This window comes from Prinia subflava, chromosome 2 (genome assembly GCF_021018805.1).
Source record: "Prinia subflava isolate CZ2003 ecotype Zambia chromosome 2, Cam_Psub_1.2, whole genome shotgun sequence".
Taxonomy (NCBI): domain Eukaryota; kingdom Metazoa; phylum Chordata; class Aves; order Passeriformes; family Cisticolidae; genus Prinia; species Prinia subflava.
In genome coordinates, this window is record NC_086248.1 from 71,968,941 (window position 1) to 71,986,771 (window position 17,831).

Genomic DNA, 17,831 nt, shown 5'->3' on the forward strand with positions numbered 1-17,831 from the left:
GAGGGGATGGTCCCTTCTCAGGCAGCTCCTCATGCGTGACCACTGGCAAGGGCAAGCGTGTCAGGCAGGGTGAGGAAGTGGCCCTGGCTGCCCTCAGCTCCCCCAGGGACAACACCATGGCAGGTGGGTTTCCCATAAGTGGAGTGGAAAGCTCTTTATTTAACCTGCACCCGCCACCTGCCCTCAGCCCCGGCCTTGCCTTCCTCGGGAGCGTGCCAGGGCTACTTTTTTGGCAGGCTGAGCCAAAAGAAATATTTTGCAAGCAAAGGCTCCAGGTAACCCTTTCCTGCCTGGGGCTGGAACGCTGCAGAGTGTCAGGGCAGCCCCCTTGCAGAGCATGATGCAACACGCAGCCACCCCGAGCAGCCTGTGCCCCGAGGAGTCACAGAGCTGCCTCCTCTGGCCGGGGTCCTGTCCCTCCCCATCCCCTCCTGCCCGGGGAGTTCATCCCCACCACCCACCGCCCTCGCGCTGCGTCCGCACGCGATGGAGGAACCCGAGCAAATGACGACAAACAACAGCGTTAGGGGTGTGACAGAATGACTGGTGATTTAATGCTTCTTGAAGTTTTTTGTTTCCTTCCACAGGGCATTGGTTTTAAAAACAAACAAAACGAGATAAAATAAATTAATTTATGTACACTTTACATACACTGTGTCACATGGAGCTTTGCAGCAACAGTAACCAGAAATTGTTACAAAATAGAAAGTTACATGGCTGTTGCAGGCCCTCAGCCGCCTGCAACCTTGAAGGTTGTCATCCTGAGCGTGGTTGGCAAAGTGATCATGTAAACATGTTTAGAAGCATTTACGGTGGACAATGGATGGGCCAGCTTCATCGTATTCCTGCTTTGTGATCCACATCTGCTGGAAGGTGGACAGGGAGGCCAGGATGGAGCCACCGATCCAGACAGAGTACTTACGCTCAGGTGGGGCAATGATCTGGAAAACACCAAGAGAACCGGGATCAGCAAACAGGACTCTGCCGCGGGAGGCAGGCACGGGGCTGTGCACAGCCCCACACTCCCAGCACCCTCCTGCTCCAGCCTTACCTTGATCTTCATTGTGCTGGGCGCCAGGGCTGTGATCTCCTTCTGCATGCGGTCAGCGATACCTGGGTACATGGTGGTGCCCCCGGACATGACGTTGTTGGCGTACAGGTCCTTCCTGATGTCGATGTCGCACTTCATGATGCTGTTGTAGGTGGTCTCATGGATACCTGCGGACTCCATGCCTGGGGGCAGCAGGGGGAAACAGGCAGGCACAAGTTAAGTGCAAAGCAGGAGCTCTACGTGAGACTCCGGAGAGAGGGGAGAGGTGCCAAGGGAAGAGAGAGGGAGGGGGCACACACCGATGAAGGAAGGCTGGAAGAGGGTTTCTGGGCAGCGGAAACGCTCGTTGCCGATGGTGATGACCTGCCCATCAGGCAGCTCGTAGCTCTTTTCCAGGGAGGAGGAAGAGGCAGCGGTGGCCATCTCATTCTCAAAGTCCAGCGCCACATAGCACAGCTTCTCCTTGATGTCACGGACAATCTCACGTTCAGCTGTCAGGGGGAAGCAAAGGCATCAGTGTTTGCAGAGGAGGAACAGGGAGCCCTTGCACTGCCTCCATAGGTCTGCTGGGACTCCAGACCCCCAGCCACACATAAGCTCCCACCAGGGACATTTTCGGGGCTTGCAAGGGGGTGAGAGCATCTCTAGAAGTGCGAGGGTTGGAAGCGAGAGGGAACCTTTTGGAGGAGGGAATGGTGCTTACCTGTGGTGACAAAGGAATAGCCACGCTCAGTCAGGATCTTCATCAGGTAGTCCGTGAGGTCCCGGCCGGCCAGATCCAAGCGCATGATGGCATGGGGCAGGGCATACCCCTCATAGATGGGGACGTTGTGTGTCACACCGTCACCGGAGTCCAGCACGATACCTGGGGAGACAAGAAGCAGCCTTCTGAGAGATGTGGCCCACAGAGGGTCCTGCCCCGGGGACAGAGCGCTTGTCAGACATAGGGGACCGGTCCTGGGTGTCCTTGCCTGGGGAAGAAGGGCCAGCAGGACTTGGCACTCACCAGTGGTACGGCCAGAGGCATACAGGGACAGCACAGCCTGGATGGCCACATACATGGCAGGGACGTTGAAGGTCTCAAACATAATTTGGGTCATCTTTTCACGGTTGGCTTTGGGGTTAAGGGGGGCCTCAGTGAGCAGAGTGGGATGCTCTTCTGGGGCGACACGCAGCTCATTGTAGAAGGTGTGGTGCCAGATCTTCTCCATGTCATCCCAGTTTGTGATGATGCCATGTTCAATGGGGTACTTCAGGGTCAGGATACCTCTCTTGCTCTGGGCTTCATCTCCTACATAGGAGTCCTTCTGACCCATACCCACCATGACGCCCTGCAGGGGAGGAAAGCGGGGGCTCAGCAACCTCTCCACGGGCAGCAGCACGGGGCTCCCCAGCAAGACGGGAGGGCTGGAAGGCAGCAGGGATCCGCAGCCACGGCCGTGGCAGGGCATGCAGGGAGGCTGGCAGGAGGAGAGCACCGTACCTGATGGCGGGGGCGGCCAACGATGGAGGGGAACACGGCCCTGGGGGCATCGTCCCCGGCGAAGCCAGCCTTCACCAGGCCGGAGCCGTTGTCGCACACGAGCGCGGTGGTCTCGTCCTCGTCACACATGGTCTCGGCTGTGTCTGCGGGGCACAGGCAGCGGGGCTGAGCCTCACGGCCGGCCGGCAGCCGCGGGCGGTGGCGGCGGGGCCGGGGCTTACCTGGGCTGGCTGCGGGCTCCGCGCGTCGGGCAGAGAGAGAGGCTCCCGCTCCTCGCCGGGTCACTCGTGGCCGCCGCGGCCGCCGCAGAGCCTTTTATCACGGCGGGCGGCGGCAGCGACCGGCCCCCAGGAATGCGGCCCCGGCCGTCCCCATATTTGGGCGTCGGGCCCGGCGCGGCCCCGGCCCGGCGGTGCCCAAAGAAGGCGCTCCTGGCCCCGGCCCAGGTGAGCCGGGCCCGGCCGTATAAGGCGCGTCTGCCGAGCCCCCCCCGCCACCGCCCGCAGCCGGGGCCGAAATAATCCCCCGGCACCACCGGCCCCGTTAAGGGCAAAGCAGGTGGGGGCGGCCGGGAGCCCCGAGGGCTCAGCGGGGCAGGAGGCGAGCGGCCATCGGCTCCAAGGGCCACCACGTGCCGGGCTTGGGGCTGCGAAGGGAAACGCGCCTCTCCCGGGTCTTTCCCACAGCTATAGGTGAGCCTGGGGGGAGAAGGAACAGGAGAGAAGTGACAAGGTAGATCCCCGGTTTGCAGGGCACACGGCGACAGCACATGCAAACCCCACAATTTTACACATCAAGTAAGCTGTGCATCCTTTCCTTGCTGTGATTCAAAAATGGAAAATAAATGCACGGGATAACATCTGTCAGACAAATGCCTGAAGAGGAGGCTGGTAAAGGACTAATCCTGGTCTGATCCCAGGAGTCTGACGTAGTCCTGAATGCTGGTGCCATTACGAGTGCCCATTGCTGGCTGCTGAGCTCGCCAGGCAACACGGAACCAGTCAGCCATCCCTGTGGCTCACCCCTTCCAAAAGGAGTGCGGTCTCACAGGCAAGTCATCCCTGACGAGCTGAAGGTACCATGCAAGTGAAAAGGAACAGTTCATCTCCTTCAGCTATGGCTATATAAGCACAGATTCCATATGGGACACTTGGAAGATTTTACAGATCCTTCATTTCCAACAGAAAGAAGAGGCAGTAATGCAAGCAGATTTGCAGCCTTGACACTACGTTGACGCAAATCGACTTTCCAGATCTTCTCTGAAGAGACAATTGGTCAAACATAAATCCTTTGAAAATTTAGGGAGTCAGGCAAGAAGGAAGAGGAACAGTAGGCTGGAACTAGCACTGTGCTGTGAGGAGTCTCCTGAGAGTGAAGGTATTTCTGCAGGTGACTTCCTCCACTGCAAGGCATAGAAGACAGCTCAACAGAGAAGCAGACAACTTTTCTTCTCCTCTGTTTAACTTCTGCATCCTCCAGGTTGGCACCATTGCTCTTTACCATTGGCAGCCATCTAATCCCTTCTGCTACAGATTTTGAATTCCTGTCAAGTTACTGTATTAAAATGTGCTCCTCTCTTGCCCTGTTCCTCAACTTGTATTATTCTTCAGTTCTGTCATCAACAACAGGCAGTACAAAAATCGGAAGCCTGAAAGCACTTAAAGGCATCACAGCCACCAAATCTATTTACAGAACTGTAGTGCTTCCTTGTGGTTTCCAAAATACGGTCAGTTGTGTTGAATCAGAAATTTAGTAACAGAAACCCTAACGTTGCTGAAAGATAAACATCCTTAATCCTGCAATGAAACATGATGCAAGCATAAACCCACTCTATCCCTTCTGTCCCCTTTTATTTTCTCTCTACCCCAATCTAGTTCACACAAAAGTGCCCAAATGGCAATGTTAATTCTCCCACTTCTGAGGAAAATATAATTTTCTGCAGGTAGATCTGATGTTTATCTGGATTCACTAAATGAATGTGGTTTCTGTCTCAAGAAAGCAGCTAGAGTTAGTTTCCAGTACAGGGCACAAAGAACTCACTATCCACCATGCATAGCTTCTGAAATTGATCACAAATGACAACTGATAAACTTTCCTGCTGCTCTGGTGACAGCAAAGAATGCAAATGTGTACCTCCCCTGCTTTGTGTGCTCTCCATTACTGAGAAAATAACTATTTAAGAAACAACGTATATCCTTATTCAAGAGGAGCTATCCATCCCCCTTAGGCAGTTTTAACCCTCATCTTTTTGTCACAAGTTTGTTTTTGTTACACTTAGAAACAGCCTAGAGCTGCGGCATTTGCCACCTTCCATATGCAGTGGTAAATGAAGGCATCCTCCTGGAGCAGTAATCTGAGACAGGAGTTCTGCACCAGCACAGTTTATTACATAATGAAGCAGAGGACAGAGAGGAGGAATAGCCCTGAATCCCAGACTCTTCAAACTTTCCAACAGAACAGAGAACTGGTTCAACATTACTAGTACAAGAACATTAAACATCTGTTTAGACATGGAAGTTATTTTAATGAGGCTTTGTTTAAGTAAACTTATTGCAAGCAGCCTTCTGTTTTGGCAATAGTCAGATGGAAAGCCATTGTATAAATGCCAAGTGCGTCCCAACCCAGCAGTAGAGTAAAACAGTTGAAAGCCCTACACAGCTCATCCTTTCCCAAAAACCTGGAGAACGCTTTTACACCAGCCATGACAAACATGACCCAGCAGAGAAGCCAGGCACTTTGAAACAATGGATAAGGGTGATCAGAACTACTTGTACCTGGAGCAAGCTTTCCAGGGCTTGCTCTGCCGCTCCTGACAGAATACAGAGATCTGGCCAACAGTCTAGGAAGATATGAGATACCTCCAAGGTGATTTATGGTGGACAGTCAGTGAAAGAGATTCCTCTTCAAGCAAAATTTAAGAGTCTAGGAAAAGTTATGGCAGAATGTATTTTGCCAGGGACCAGCAATCATTTATTCCATCAGCCCCTTTCTCTGCTAAGTTTATGGATGTGAAACCACCCTCAAAGTGACATTCAGGCAAACACGTGGAATTCTTCCAAGGCTTTAAACGAGTGACTCCTTTGAAGCCGGAGCTGGGAGTTACGCTCACACTTCTCAGCCATGCAAGACTGCAGAAGAGCAAAGTTCGCTGCTTAGAACAATCTTAGAAGATGACTGCTAGTGCATTTCTTTCCCATATTAGTTTGAACTTCTCTACATAAATCTATTCTTCCAAACAAGTTCAGACTCTCAGTCCAGCTTACTGTAATAGTACAGGGAGGAGGGGAAGCCATGGAAGGAGAGCTGTGCTTTTAAAACTAGAAACTGGATTCTCTTCAACCAATTTAACTTCTGACCTTCTCAGCTGTTAGATCAAGTTGTTGCAGCAGGCATGGAGCCAGACAAGTAAAACATAAGGGCGTGCAAGTTGCTCTGCAGTTTCTGGCTCTCGAGCTACGTGCAAAAGAAAGGTGCAACACATCAGATCACAGTAACTTTTATTGAAAGACTAAATTCTGCTGTTAATCAGAATAACTGAGAAATTGATTATTTTTATTATTATTCCCATGTCAGAGACATCCAACTGGGGTTAAAAAGGAAAAAAGTAGTGCCTACCAGTAGAGACCAAGGCACGGAAGTAAGGAAGATCATGCTGCACTCCCACACTTTCGCAACTGCTTTCGAGGTTTCTTCTGAGCCTAGGCACAAGCAGTTGCTGTGAATGACTGCATGGTGAGCTGCTAATCCCATTTTACATGTATGCTAGAAATAGCTTAAAGGGAAGTTAAATGGATACAATACTAAAACGTTTTGGAAAAGTTTAATTTAACAGATACGAATTGAAAGAATGGAGTATTTACTGGACCAGAAGGCTTTGAATGAGAGGTGCACTTTATTCCTCTCCGTCACAGACAAGCTGAGTGATCAGTGACAAGCCAGTTATCCTTTTCGTGCAAGTAACCCTTAGTGCAAAACTGAAATTACCTAGCTTCTACAGCAAGAAGTGTTGTACAAAGAAAGAGTGGAGTTATCTGATAGAATAACCTGTTGTTTCCTAAGTGATGTTCGCAGTGACCCTGCATTAACATGTTCAGTATTTTCTCTGAACTGAAACTACAGCCCCAGTGGTGACAACACAAGTTTCCCACCCTCTGCACTGGGTCCCTGCATTTCACCCTGCATGTCTATGTATCCTTGAGTCTCAGATAGGACACACTCTAATCAAGATACAGAACAACACAAGTTTATGAAAGGCATAGAAAATGAAAACTTTATTTTTACTTTGTCTGAAAACACGACTCTGCGTCCTCTGACTAAAGCATCCATGTTTATACATTTAAGACCAAGTATATTACTCATACAGACTTTACCACAAAGTTTAAGCAAAAAACCAAACAAAATATAAAAAAGTAAACAAGAATTCAACAGTTCTTTAGAAAAATATTTTAAAACCCCAGTGAGAATCATGCTTGTCCCTGAACGTAGAGCTCATAGTTTGCTTTTAACACAAATTCGAAGTAAGCGTTGTATTTCAAGTTGCCGAGTTCGTTTGCTTGAAGCAAGTCCTTCACCTCTGGTAAGTACTCACTTAACTGAACTCCTACAAAACAGAACCATTTATTACAACACTAATTGAAGTACTTTGCATCAGCAGTAAATACCATCTTTAAGTAAACACCTGTGCCTGCCTCACAGCTAAATTACTCCTTTGGAATTGGGAAGCTCTGACTCTATTACACACGTTGAGAAATACAATAAAGCTTAAATAGCCTTTAAAACCAGAGTTGAGCAATTTAATGACTAAACCAAAAATCCAAGTCTTTACATAACACTTCACCAAATTCAAAATAAGTAATAAATAAAAGAAAGGAATGAAAAATAAAAGCTCAGTCATACAATAACTATGTATCATTTGCAAGAGTTCCAGCATAGGGTGTGCAGGTCTTACAAATGCAAGGAAAATTGACACCAAACTGGAACTGTTCTGAAGAACTTAAGATCTGTCTTTCTCACATGAAGCCTTATGTGTTCTGCAAAAAGTTCCTGTACAGTAATATTTAAAACAGGCTTTGACTCTCAGTTGCTTCCCTTCCCTCCCTCCCTCCTCCAGCTGTGAATTCCACGGCCATAACTTCCTATAGTCAGCTTTAAGTGGAGAACGGGAGGTGTATTTTTTGTTTTAGCTTTTGGACAGGGAATACAAAAACAAAAAAAAAATTGGCTACAATAGATTACGTTCTACAGAGCGACAGTCAATTAGTTATTATCCTGTATCTTACAGAAGAGACGTATTCTCCTCCACAAGACCTTCTTTACTGCACAGTAAGCAACTGCTAAAAATCTTCTGAGTGCCCTACTCAGCAAATAACTTCAAGATACTAAGATTATAACCAAGGAATCTGCTCATCTTTTATCCCCCTGAACAGTTTACAGAGATAGAATTAGCTCCAGATGATTTTAACTGCTCAGTGGAATGAACTTTTCATTACTCCGAGAATTTAATAATGCTACTTTTTTACACATGAGTGTTGAATCTTAAGCAGCTTTTGAAACAACAATTTCAAGACATTCAATTATATTTAAGTACACTTTACCTTCTTTCAATAGCTTTTGTAGTATTTTCACAAATATACTATCTTTAGATGCTTCAATTGGATCATCTCTACCATCTGAACAGGACCATCTGCAAGTCAAAGAATAATTTTGGGAAAGAATTACACAGACAAAATAATAGGAAAACTAACAAGAAAAAAACCCACAAGAAAATCAGATAAATTATCAAAGGTGATGAATACATGTCCATATGGAAACATTATGTGCTTGGTCGTAGCTTAAAGCAAGAGGTTTTTTTCTACCTTGTGTTAATTAATCTTTATTCCACGAGTAAAACTGGAACGAAACTGCACTACTATAATGTGGTCTACTTGGGAGGAGGATAGAAATGGTTTCCATCTTCTAAACCATTAAAAATCCAAATCAAACAACATTATTTCTTTGATAAAACAGAAGTATTATCCACTGAGATAAGAACTACCTATTCTCAGTAACTCTATTTTACAAGTGAGGTGATGAAAGTGTAGATTTATTTTTTTGGTAGGATAAAGCAAGAGAAGCAATTCTCGAATGTGAAAAAATCAAAACAAAGCAAAAATCAAACACTGAGAAAAGAAATGGGGAAGAAATTTGCAAAATCTAAGTTGCAGGCCTGTAACAGCACACACAGGCAGAAAACAAATAGTTTGTTTATCTACTCTGGGATTAAACGTGAAGACTCATGAATACCAGTCTCATCTGTGACACAAAAACATACCAAACAGATTTTTCTAAGAGAAGGATTGTTTTAAATGACAATTTTTCATCCTTGCAGAGCTTTATATGCACCACTTCAAAGTCAACACCAACCTAACTTGTTTTGCTGTGGTTCTAACCTTTCAGTTGTTAAAATTTCCTGTTGCATGTGCTAAGCTGTCAGACAAAACTGGTTCTCATATCACTCTCTAAACTACCATGGGCTTGTGGGACATGCCTGTAACAGATCTGGACCTGGATCCACAAGCTATTATTGACAAATCCTCTGTACTTCACTGGTTTTACCCTGGATGTCTCTTCAGCTCTTGAATGTCTAGGATTACATCTTTAATTCCACTGGGAAGAATGTGAGGAAAGGAGGGAGGGAAGAGGGATTTTCTCCCCTCGGGCACAGAGGAGGATAGTGAGGACACTAGTAGATCATCAGGAGCACACTCAGCAAGGCTCTCCATCCTACCCAGCAACCTTACCACCATCTGTAGCCCTCAAATTAAAAATCACAGGCCATCCTTAAAAGCAGCTACTGTCACATCTCAAATGTTTACTTTTGCACACAGATGGAAGTTAACACCACCTCTCTGTAAGCCTTTGTGAGCCTTGCTGGACTGGAAACTCAGCTGGGCCATCAAGTTTTCGACCCAGTACTCAGTGTAAAGTCTACATCTCAAATTGCCCCTGGTTAGCTGCCAGGGTGGCCAAAATCTTGTCAGCATTGTACATGTTTGAACTGTTAAAATACCACATTCTAAACCCTGTGCTTGTCCAGGGTAGATAGAACATAAACCAATAACTGGACTGCTGCCATGTAGTTCTGAATTCTTCTGTCTTTAAAATAACAGGAAGGGAAAATACTTGGAATAGTGTGAACCTTTTTCTGCTTATTATTTGTGTTATATGTGGACATAACTTAGTCACACAATTAGGAATTATTTCCTAGACACCACTGCCCTTTGGAATCTATCCTATACATAAGTGTGAATCCAAATGCTGCTTACATCCATTTTAATCACAAATGGCATAGTGCATTTGGAATGTATTCTCATCTCATGTTTTCTTCCTTAGGTCCCTCTTGGAACACAGGTGGGAGTTAGGAAAGTAGGAAGACTTCTGAAAGTTAGAAAGGAGAGGGAGGAAATGCCATTTGTGTTACTTAACCTGAGAGAGAACTGTACCACTGTTTGATGAGAAGATTCTTGTGACCAACTGGACTCTGCTTGTATTTGGGTTTGAACATACATAAGACTGACTTTTCTAAGCACTGTCTAGGCTTTGATCTCTTACAGCCAAGAATGCAGTTTTAACTCAAAAAGGTCATGGAATTGCCCGTGTGGTTCAATGGCAAATCCCAAGTGAAATTAAAGCTTGCAGGAGTGACCTCTGCCTATGTTATCTTATTTAAAAGCTTCTATATGAGATGCTTGAAAGGACAAAAAGAAGAGAAAAGTTTTAAAAAGTTCAGCATTGGTCACTTCTTTTACCTTAGGAAAGAGTTCAAGAACAAAAGCTGCATGGGTTCATTTCTGTGTCAGGTGCCAGGACTGCATGGTAGGTTGCCAGTGAGATAAACCAACAAAGCACTGCAGATTTTTTTCTGCTATGGTTTCACTTTACAAATAAGAATACACGTTCTGATCAGACACATTATACTTTACCAACCTTATCCTGTGAAATTAAGTATTTTTGGTGAATTAGAGAATAGTACACTAAAATATAGTTCTGGAAAAGCTGTGTCTCAGTCACTTGTATTTATACTTACCCATCTCTTTGGAGAGCCTTACAGAGAATTTTAAGTTTAAGATCATTTACATCCACTTCTTCTTCCTTCAATTCATATAAGAACAAAAGACAGGCAAATTAAAATTTTAGGGTTTTTTTTCAAAAAAATAATTACTCTATCACACAGATTGCACCAATGAATTAGATTCTTCAATCACCAAACATCATTTTTAACATATGCTGTTTTAAGAGATGATCTGATTGGACTGTTGATACACCAAACACTGTTTCTATTTAAAATCATGGATTCAGACTTTCTACATTGCCATTCGACTGCTGAAGACCAACTAACACAGTTTGTAAAAGGCCCATTTTAAAATACCAATTTGTAAAACATTGTATTCCAGGCAAATTTTATTTTACCATGTGCTAAATGATGAGTGGAGTCAAAGCTCTTTTTTAGTATGGCCAAGTTAACTAATATGCATTAGTGTCCACATTAGGTTTTATGAATATATTAGTAAATGTTTTCAGAAATATGCATTTGATTTGAAAAGGGCAGTTTCCTCATTGCACAGAAACCAACACCTCTGATTTCTGCTGAATGGTTCTACACAAGTTGTTAAAAAATTTAATATCTGTGTGAAAAAAAAATTGAAATTGCATGGGTTTAGAGTAATATTTATTTTATTGAGATGAAAAAAATATAGTAGGAAAAAAAGCAGTTGGCAAATCTGTGCTTCAATGCTATTTAAATGTTAGAAAGTGGTGACTATCCTACATTACCTCATGACAATCAGTGAAAACTGTCAAGAAGGAAGACACAAGAACTAAAGTACTAAAAACAGTTGAACTTTGTCCTGTTTGGAGACAGCCTGTAGGGAAGCAAGGCTCTAAAAAGAAACTATAGACTATAAATGGGAAGTGAAGATGAAGAGTGTCATTTTTCTTAAATTATCTAAACCACATTTGGCATTATGTCTCCAGCGACTTGAAAACAAACTGAAAAAACATATCAGGGGTTGCTTTAATTACCACTAAGCTAATATGCAAATTAACTACAGATGCATCACCCTAGCTTAAATAATAATAAAATAGTCTCTAGGTTAGAAATGCTTCAAAAGATTTTCCTACCTCATCAATATATTCCAGCAGATCAAGTGCTTTCTTGAAGTCATATTCATTGGCTCTTCTGTTCTCATCACATATGAACATCTATGAAATCAGAGAATTAACATGGAGAATTATTTTTAGCCTACAAATTAACATAATCAGTATCTGGGACAGCCCACTGTGGGAACCCACCACGTATTTTCTACTTACATGACCTTCTCATGAAAATATGTCTTGATTCCACTGCTAGTATTTTTATAGTAAGGAATATACTTAAGGTTTTAGAGCAGCATTCCATCTACGTGACAATGGTCTGTGGACAAATGATACTGGATACAAGGCTGCTGGGTTTCAAATTTAAGTGCCATTTAAGGCTGTAACATTCCAGGACTACTGTAGCCAGAGCTCAGCTCCACAAATAAGCTCTCTGAATTATTTTGGTAATTAAGCTCAAAGCAGTACTTCAGCACATGTGCTGCCTTTCACCCCTTAAAAAGAACAAGTTCCCCTCAGTATTTCAATATCCCCCAACTCTAAATTAGTACTTCAAAGAAAAATTAACATCAACGCTCTTTTAATTTACACTTTCTTAGTTTCATTTTTGCATTGCAAGTAGCAAATATTAACACTAGTTTGACAATAAGAGAGAATTCAGAAGGAAAACTGTTGTGGTGCCTGCACTTGCCAAGTCCTGACTGACACTTCCTACCCTTCCCAAATCCCACAGACAGCCTTACTTAAAGACACAGGTAAGGACTTCACAATCTGCTATTAGCACAGTTCTAAGGAAATGACCAGAATGTGAACAAGCATGCTTGTTTACATGCTAGGCTTTGATTTTCTGCAGGATTACAGAAAAACACAGAAAAACTGACACCCAGACATAAGTGACTTCTTTTACAACGTATTGTTGTTACTCATGGAGTAATTTTTGTTTGCATCACTGGATGGTAAAAATGTGGCAAACAAGGCAGAATCAGTAAGGCTACTGGTTCCTGGCTGATACCAGAAAGCAGTGTGAAAAAGGGGTCAGCACTATTACTTATCCCAGTGCTGGAATTGTTCAAATTTTTGTTTCACTACAGGTTGGGTTTTTGTAAAAGGAAACAGAAGTAGAAAGACTTCTGATGCCTCTTAACAACAGGTGACCAAAAGCCTCTTCTTGCTTCTAGGACTTCCTTTTTCTATCTTGCAGCATCCTTCTCCACTGAGGTAGAACTGTTTGCTCATTCTGTCTTCCAAGTTCTGCCCTTCCAAGAACGTAAAGGAAGGTAAAAACTGTCTCACATCCAAAAACTGGTTTAGACCAGTAAATCAGCTTCTGGCACTGATCTGATTTGCTTTTTCTTGTAACAGCACTCCAAAGCACACATTCAGCAGGAAAAACTAGGACTAAACCCATCATTCTGATGTTTGCTGGTAGAAACTAAGTGAAGTTAAACTCATTCATACATTAGATCTTTAGGTGCTCAGCAAGTCATACAGGGGATGAAGGCAGCTGTGACCTTCTCATTTATCACAAAGGGACAGAAAACATCCTGCAAGTTTACCTGTGTAATGAAGCAAACACGAGACACTTACATCAATGAGCTGAGATGCAGACAGCACTGGCATATCGTTGAGGTTCAACTGTTTCTCTGCCAGGAGCTGTTCGGGAAGTGTCTCCTGATGTAACAAAAAGCGCTCCTGCTCTGATATTTCTTGTAGTCATTTAAGGAAATGAATGTTTCATGTTATTAAAATATAATAATAAATTCTGTGGCACAACAATAACTGTTAAGTCACAATACTATTCAAGCCCACAAGCGTTTGTTATGAAGCATTATGTTTGGACTCTCAGCCACGTTCCCACTGCACAGAAATACTTCACTCCAATACTGCCATCCCAGGGAACTAGTTCTTACTTTCCACTCATGTTCCCACTGTACTGAAAATGCTTAAACCTAATTTTGCCCCAAAACTTCAAAATTAATACAGAGAATTGGATGGAAGCTGTTGCACCATGCAGGAAAACGAGCTGGTTGTGACTTTAAGGAGCTGTGCCATGGACATGTTCCATTCCATGAACTGTTCAATTTTTGACTGTTTTATACTTGCCACTATGAGCTGCTTTAGGATGAGAAGCTTACTAGTCTCAGACATTCAAAATGGAATAATATCAACCACACTATATGAACCCTGCCCTTCCCACCAATTTCCATTGCATGTTAGAATAGGGAAAATAATTCTGTGGATCATTTTATCTGTTTAGAGGAAAAAAGAAAAATGTGGCAGAAATAATTAATCTTTCTGTATCACTAGGAAAGGGATACACAAAGAATTTAAGTTTTAAAAACTACATCATGTGCCACATGGAAATGTGTAGCAGAATGAAGTCCAGAACAAATTTTGAGTCCTCAAGCCATTGAAATAAAGCTTTGTTTATCTCATTTGCCATTTTAAAATTTTCCTATTTAAAGGTGAGATTTGTCACATCCGCATAAGCATTTTCACAGTAATAAAAAAACAAAATTAAACTTCAAGATTTCATGCAATGCTATACAACTTAAAGGGCAGATAACACATTATTATTATGAGCTAAAAATAATTTTAAAGTCTGCTTAGTTAATCTAATTATTACCAAGCTTTTTCAACAGGATTTAAGAACTATTCATTACAGAGATGATAAACACGCAGATAAACTGAAGTAAGCTTGAGCAGCAACCCTGAGTCATATTCCAAAGCTTCCCCCTAGTGGCCAGAATCCTTTAACCAGTAGTGCAAAACTGCTTTTTTCTCAAACAGCACATGTGCTGCACAAACAGTATTTTCCACAGGGATAGGAACGGCAGAGCAGTGGAACCATTGCATTTGGTAATGAAGCAGGATAGATACTGGTACTTTTCCTGTTCACATCATTTCAGCTAGAGTACAATGAAACATTGTCATGGTAACCTTCCTAGCTAAAGAGCACAAAAGCCTGAGAAAGCACTTCTTGATCACAACTGTATATATTTGCTATTGCATTACTGCACTTAAAAAACAAAGTTACAGGACTTCCTTGTACAGCCTAAGAGCCTCAGGCATTGAGAAGAATTCAAAAGTGAAAGCCATTCTACAAACAGGGTCTATTTTTTCTAATTATTTTTACCTTGCATCTGAAATATAAAATGCAGATTCATTAAAATACATTCAGTGTGAATGACTGACAATTCTCAGCCACTTCTCAAAGTACAGGTGCAGGTTGTTATTTCTGCCAATATCTTACATGTCAGTAGACAAAGTGGAAAGGTACAAATTTGCCATGCTAACTCATGAGAAAGTGAATACTGAGGTTAGTGCCTCACTCTGTCTTCCCTGTGCTTCCTAAAATGAGCAAAATCATCAGCCCATTTATCCTTACCACACTAAGTCAGGACCCTCAACATAAAAAATCAACAATCTCCAAAATTAATGGGATTCTAATTCAGTAATTTATTAAGTCTTTTCTTCACTTTGTCCTGTTGTTTTCTTACCTTCTATTTTCTCTTGTAGTATGTCTTCTGAGAAGTCTGACGCTAGTGCAGCTAATTTGCTCAAGCCAAGAAGTGTTTTCTTCTTTGCAAAATATCGTGTCTCCATATTTGCTAAAGTCTGCAAGGTTCTGTGAGCCTAAAATTAATAAAGATGTTAGAAATCAGTTTTGTAAACTAGGATCAGAAGGTTAACAGACAAGACTTTTATCTGAACAGAAGTCTCATAGGTATTTATTTTTAGTAATACTATAACCCTTAATTTTTGAAGTTGTACAATTTGCACAGTGAAACTGTGCATTACACTCTTCAAGAAGAAGCTCTCTCCTTCAACAATATATTAATATATTTAAAATTTCATTGCTAATCAAAAAAACCCTACCTCACTCTCAAAGGATAAATTGCAACTTCACACATTGTATCTTTAGGATCTAATTCAATCTGCAATAAAAGACAGGCAAATATGTTTTGACAGAATACTTTTCCATGCAGGCTGATTTACCTGTTAATTCAGGAATTCGAAAAAATATAATTGTGTGTAACTGCTGCAGTAACCAACTACAAAGGCAAGAATTTGTTTATCAAAGGAACAGTTTCTGAGCACTTACTCAGAAAAAAACTACCTATGCTGAATTAACTGTGTATTTTAGAATCCTTATCCCCTCTTCAGAGTGCTTTGCCATGACATAGAAAACTTCAATTGACACGAACAGAATATTAAATTATTCTCAGAGTGGTTTTTGTTTGTTTTGGTTGGGATTGGTGGGTAGGACTTTTTTGTTTGTTTAAGAGGGATATGGCATTACGTACCTAGAATCTGGACTAAGATAAATGTTTCCATGCTTTTTATGCTTAACAAATGTGCATGTGGATTGAAAGAAGCCATTTTTGATTTGAAATACTTTTAACTGTCAAATGACATGCATTTTTAAGTCTAGCAGAAGGATGGAAAGACTGACAAGAAGAGGGGACGTAACTGAAAAGCCCAGAAGGCACCAAATGATCATGTTTAAAAACAATGGCACATTAATCTATCCACATACACATTTGCTATTAAAAATATTTAAACTATGAATGTAAATGATTAAAGTTATCAATAGCTTTTTTTACTTTCATGATACCTCCATATTCCTTAGCTTTATGTTAGTCTTGAAAGAAGAGTTCCAGTTTTTCCCTGGCTGGATATTATAACGCTATCGATATTCACTATAAATCCCCAATTCCATCAAAGCAGTGATCAGGTAGCCAAGCCAAACTTCCTTGGTAGAAAGTACTGAAAGCCACCAGCCAGGGATGAAAACCAGCCCTGATTTCCATTACATGGTGAAGCAGTTTACATGAGATCAGATGGTGCCTGAAGGGAGGCTTTTGGACTCCAAAAGTACCAAATTAATTCTCTGCCATTTTCCCCCTAACTCACCTGGATAAGCTGTCTTTTGATGGGGAAGAGTCATAACTCGGTAAATTACCTACTTGAATATGTACCTGACCTGTTCAACATGTGGTATTTACATTTGGCTGTATTTAAAAACCACTACCTTTTGGAAATCCTGGCTGTTGATATCATGTAACCAGCTCAGATGTTCATGTGCTTGCAGGAAACTGGCCAGCTGTCCATGCTGAGCAATAGGCTGAGATAACAGCTTTCCTCGCTTTCCTTTCTCCAGATACCAGCGAAACAGGAAATCTGAAAAGTTCTGAACATAACAGAAATATGAACCAATTTTAAAAGTTACTTTCCGGTACCTGGTTTGCCTTCTAAGTCCTTTATAAAATACAACTGGTAAGAAAATAGTAAGAACCTGCTTGATAAAGCCAGACACACACATGACACAAAACATAGTGTTGATAAAAATCCCCACGAAAGTCGTGACAGAAAGTCAGCTCTCTCCAACAGATGCTGATAAACACAGAATCCTTCAATTAAAGAGATGAAAGTGCCAAAAGTAAATTCTTCACCTTTATACACAAGAACAGGAGTAGGTATCACATCAATCCTAATTCTTCTCATCTTGTTTTCATACCTGTTCCTTTGCCCCCCTTGAAACTCCATGCTTAACATTTCCTTTCATAAACAAGTTTACTTCAGCTGTCACTGTTTTTGTAACATTCCCTCCTTCCCACAAGTTAACCTGCAACTTTCCTTCTCTCAGGCGCTGTTTAAGAAAATCAGTCTTTTTAAGAGAAAAAAACCCCCATTTTATCCTCAAAAACTTGAATGTGAAATAACTAACCAGGATTTCTTTCTGAGATTTAATTTAGTCTTTTCAGGACAATATTAGAGTAACATTAATAACTTAAAAAATGAAGTCTGAGGAGGCCATCAGTCTGACAGTCTATCCACTAGACTTATCTATTCAGCTCTACATTTGCCACAGTAACTTCTTTTCAGGAAGTTTTACATTTCCCCTTTAAAATAAAGAATGTGACGAGGGGAAAAAAGGGTAATTTATCCCCTTTGACAGTCAGGCTGAGTATTTAAGATGCACTATTTAAAAAGTTTGCTATAATTTCTGTCTATTATCGATATTTCTGGTTTTTTGTTACTAGAACAATCTTTATGTACTCTCTTTCCTATGAAACACATAGACTGCAGGATTTCTCTTTCCCCAATAGTTGTGGAAAGCTAAACAAATTCATCTCACCAATTCTCAAATCAAGCCCCTTT

The 17,831-nt window shown here is 42.2% G+C and overlaps 2 protein-coding genes across 2 annotated transcripts in view; both read right to left on the reverse strand.

Annotated features, from left to right (window-relative positions):
* Positions 1 to 523: 523 nt before the first annotated feature.
* ACTA1 (actin alpha 1, skeletal muscle) lies at positions 524 to 2,915 on the reverse strand. Its single transcript, XM_063390504.1, has 7 exons — positions 2,756 to 2,915; positions 2,535 to 2,677; positions 2,058 to 2,382; positions 1,755 to 1,916; positions 1,351 to 1,542; positions 1,052 to 1,233; positions 524 to 941 (listed from the first exon to the last, which is right to left on the reverse strand). The coding sequence occupies exons 2-7, from the start codon at positions 2,661 to 2,663 to the stop codon at positions 798 to 800; spliced, it is 1,134 nt and encodes a 377-aa protein (XP_063246574.1). The 5' UTR covers positions 2,664 to 2,677; positions 2,756 to 2,915; the 3' UTR covers positions 524 to 797.
* Positions 2,916 to 6,777: 3,862 nt separating this feature from the next.
* NUP133 (nucleoporin 133) overlaps positions 6,778 to 17,831 on the reverse strand; it is a 30,199-nt gene continuing 19,145 nt past the window's right edge. The window contains exons 20-26 of the mRNA XM_063390506.1: positions 16,702 to 16,860; positions 15,167 to 15,302; positions 13,254 to 13,372; positions 11,694 to 11,774; positions 10,600 to 10,664; positions 8,129 to 8,217; positions 6,778 to 7,134 (exon numbers count right to left, since the gene is read on the reverse strand). Of these exons, the coding sequence (XP_063246576.1) occupies positions 6,998 to 7,134; positions 8,129 to 8,217; positions 10,600 to 10,664; positions 11,694 to 11,774; positions 13,254 to 13,372; positions 15,167 to 15,302; positions 16,702 to 16,860 (786 nt within the window). The 3' untranslated portion in view covers positions 6,778 to 6,997. The remainder of the gene's footprint in view (positions 7,135 to 8,128; positions 8,218 to 10,599; positions 10,665 to 11,693; positions 11,775 to 13,253; positions 13,373 to 15,166; positions 15,303 to 16,701; positions 16,861 to 17,831) is intronic.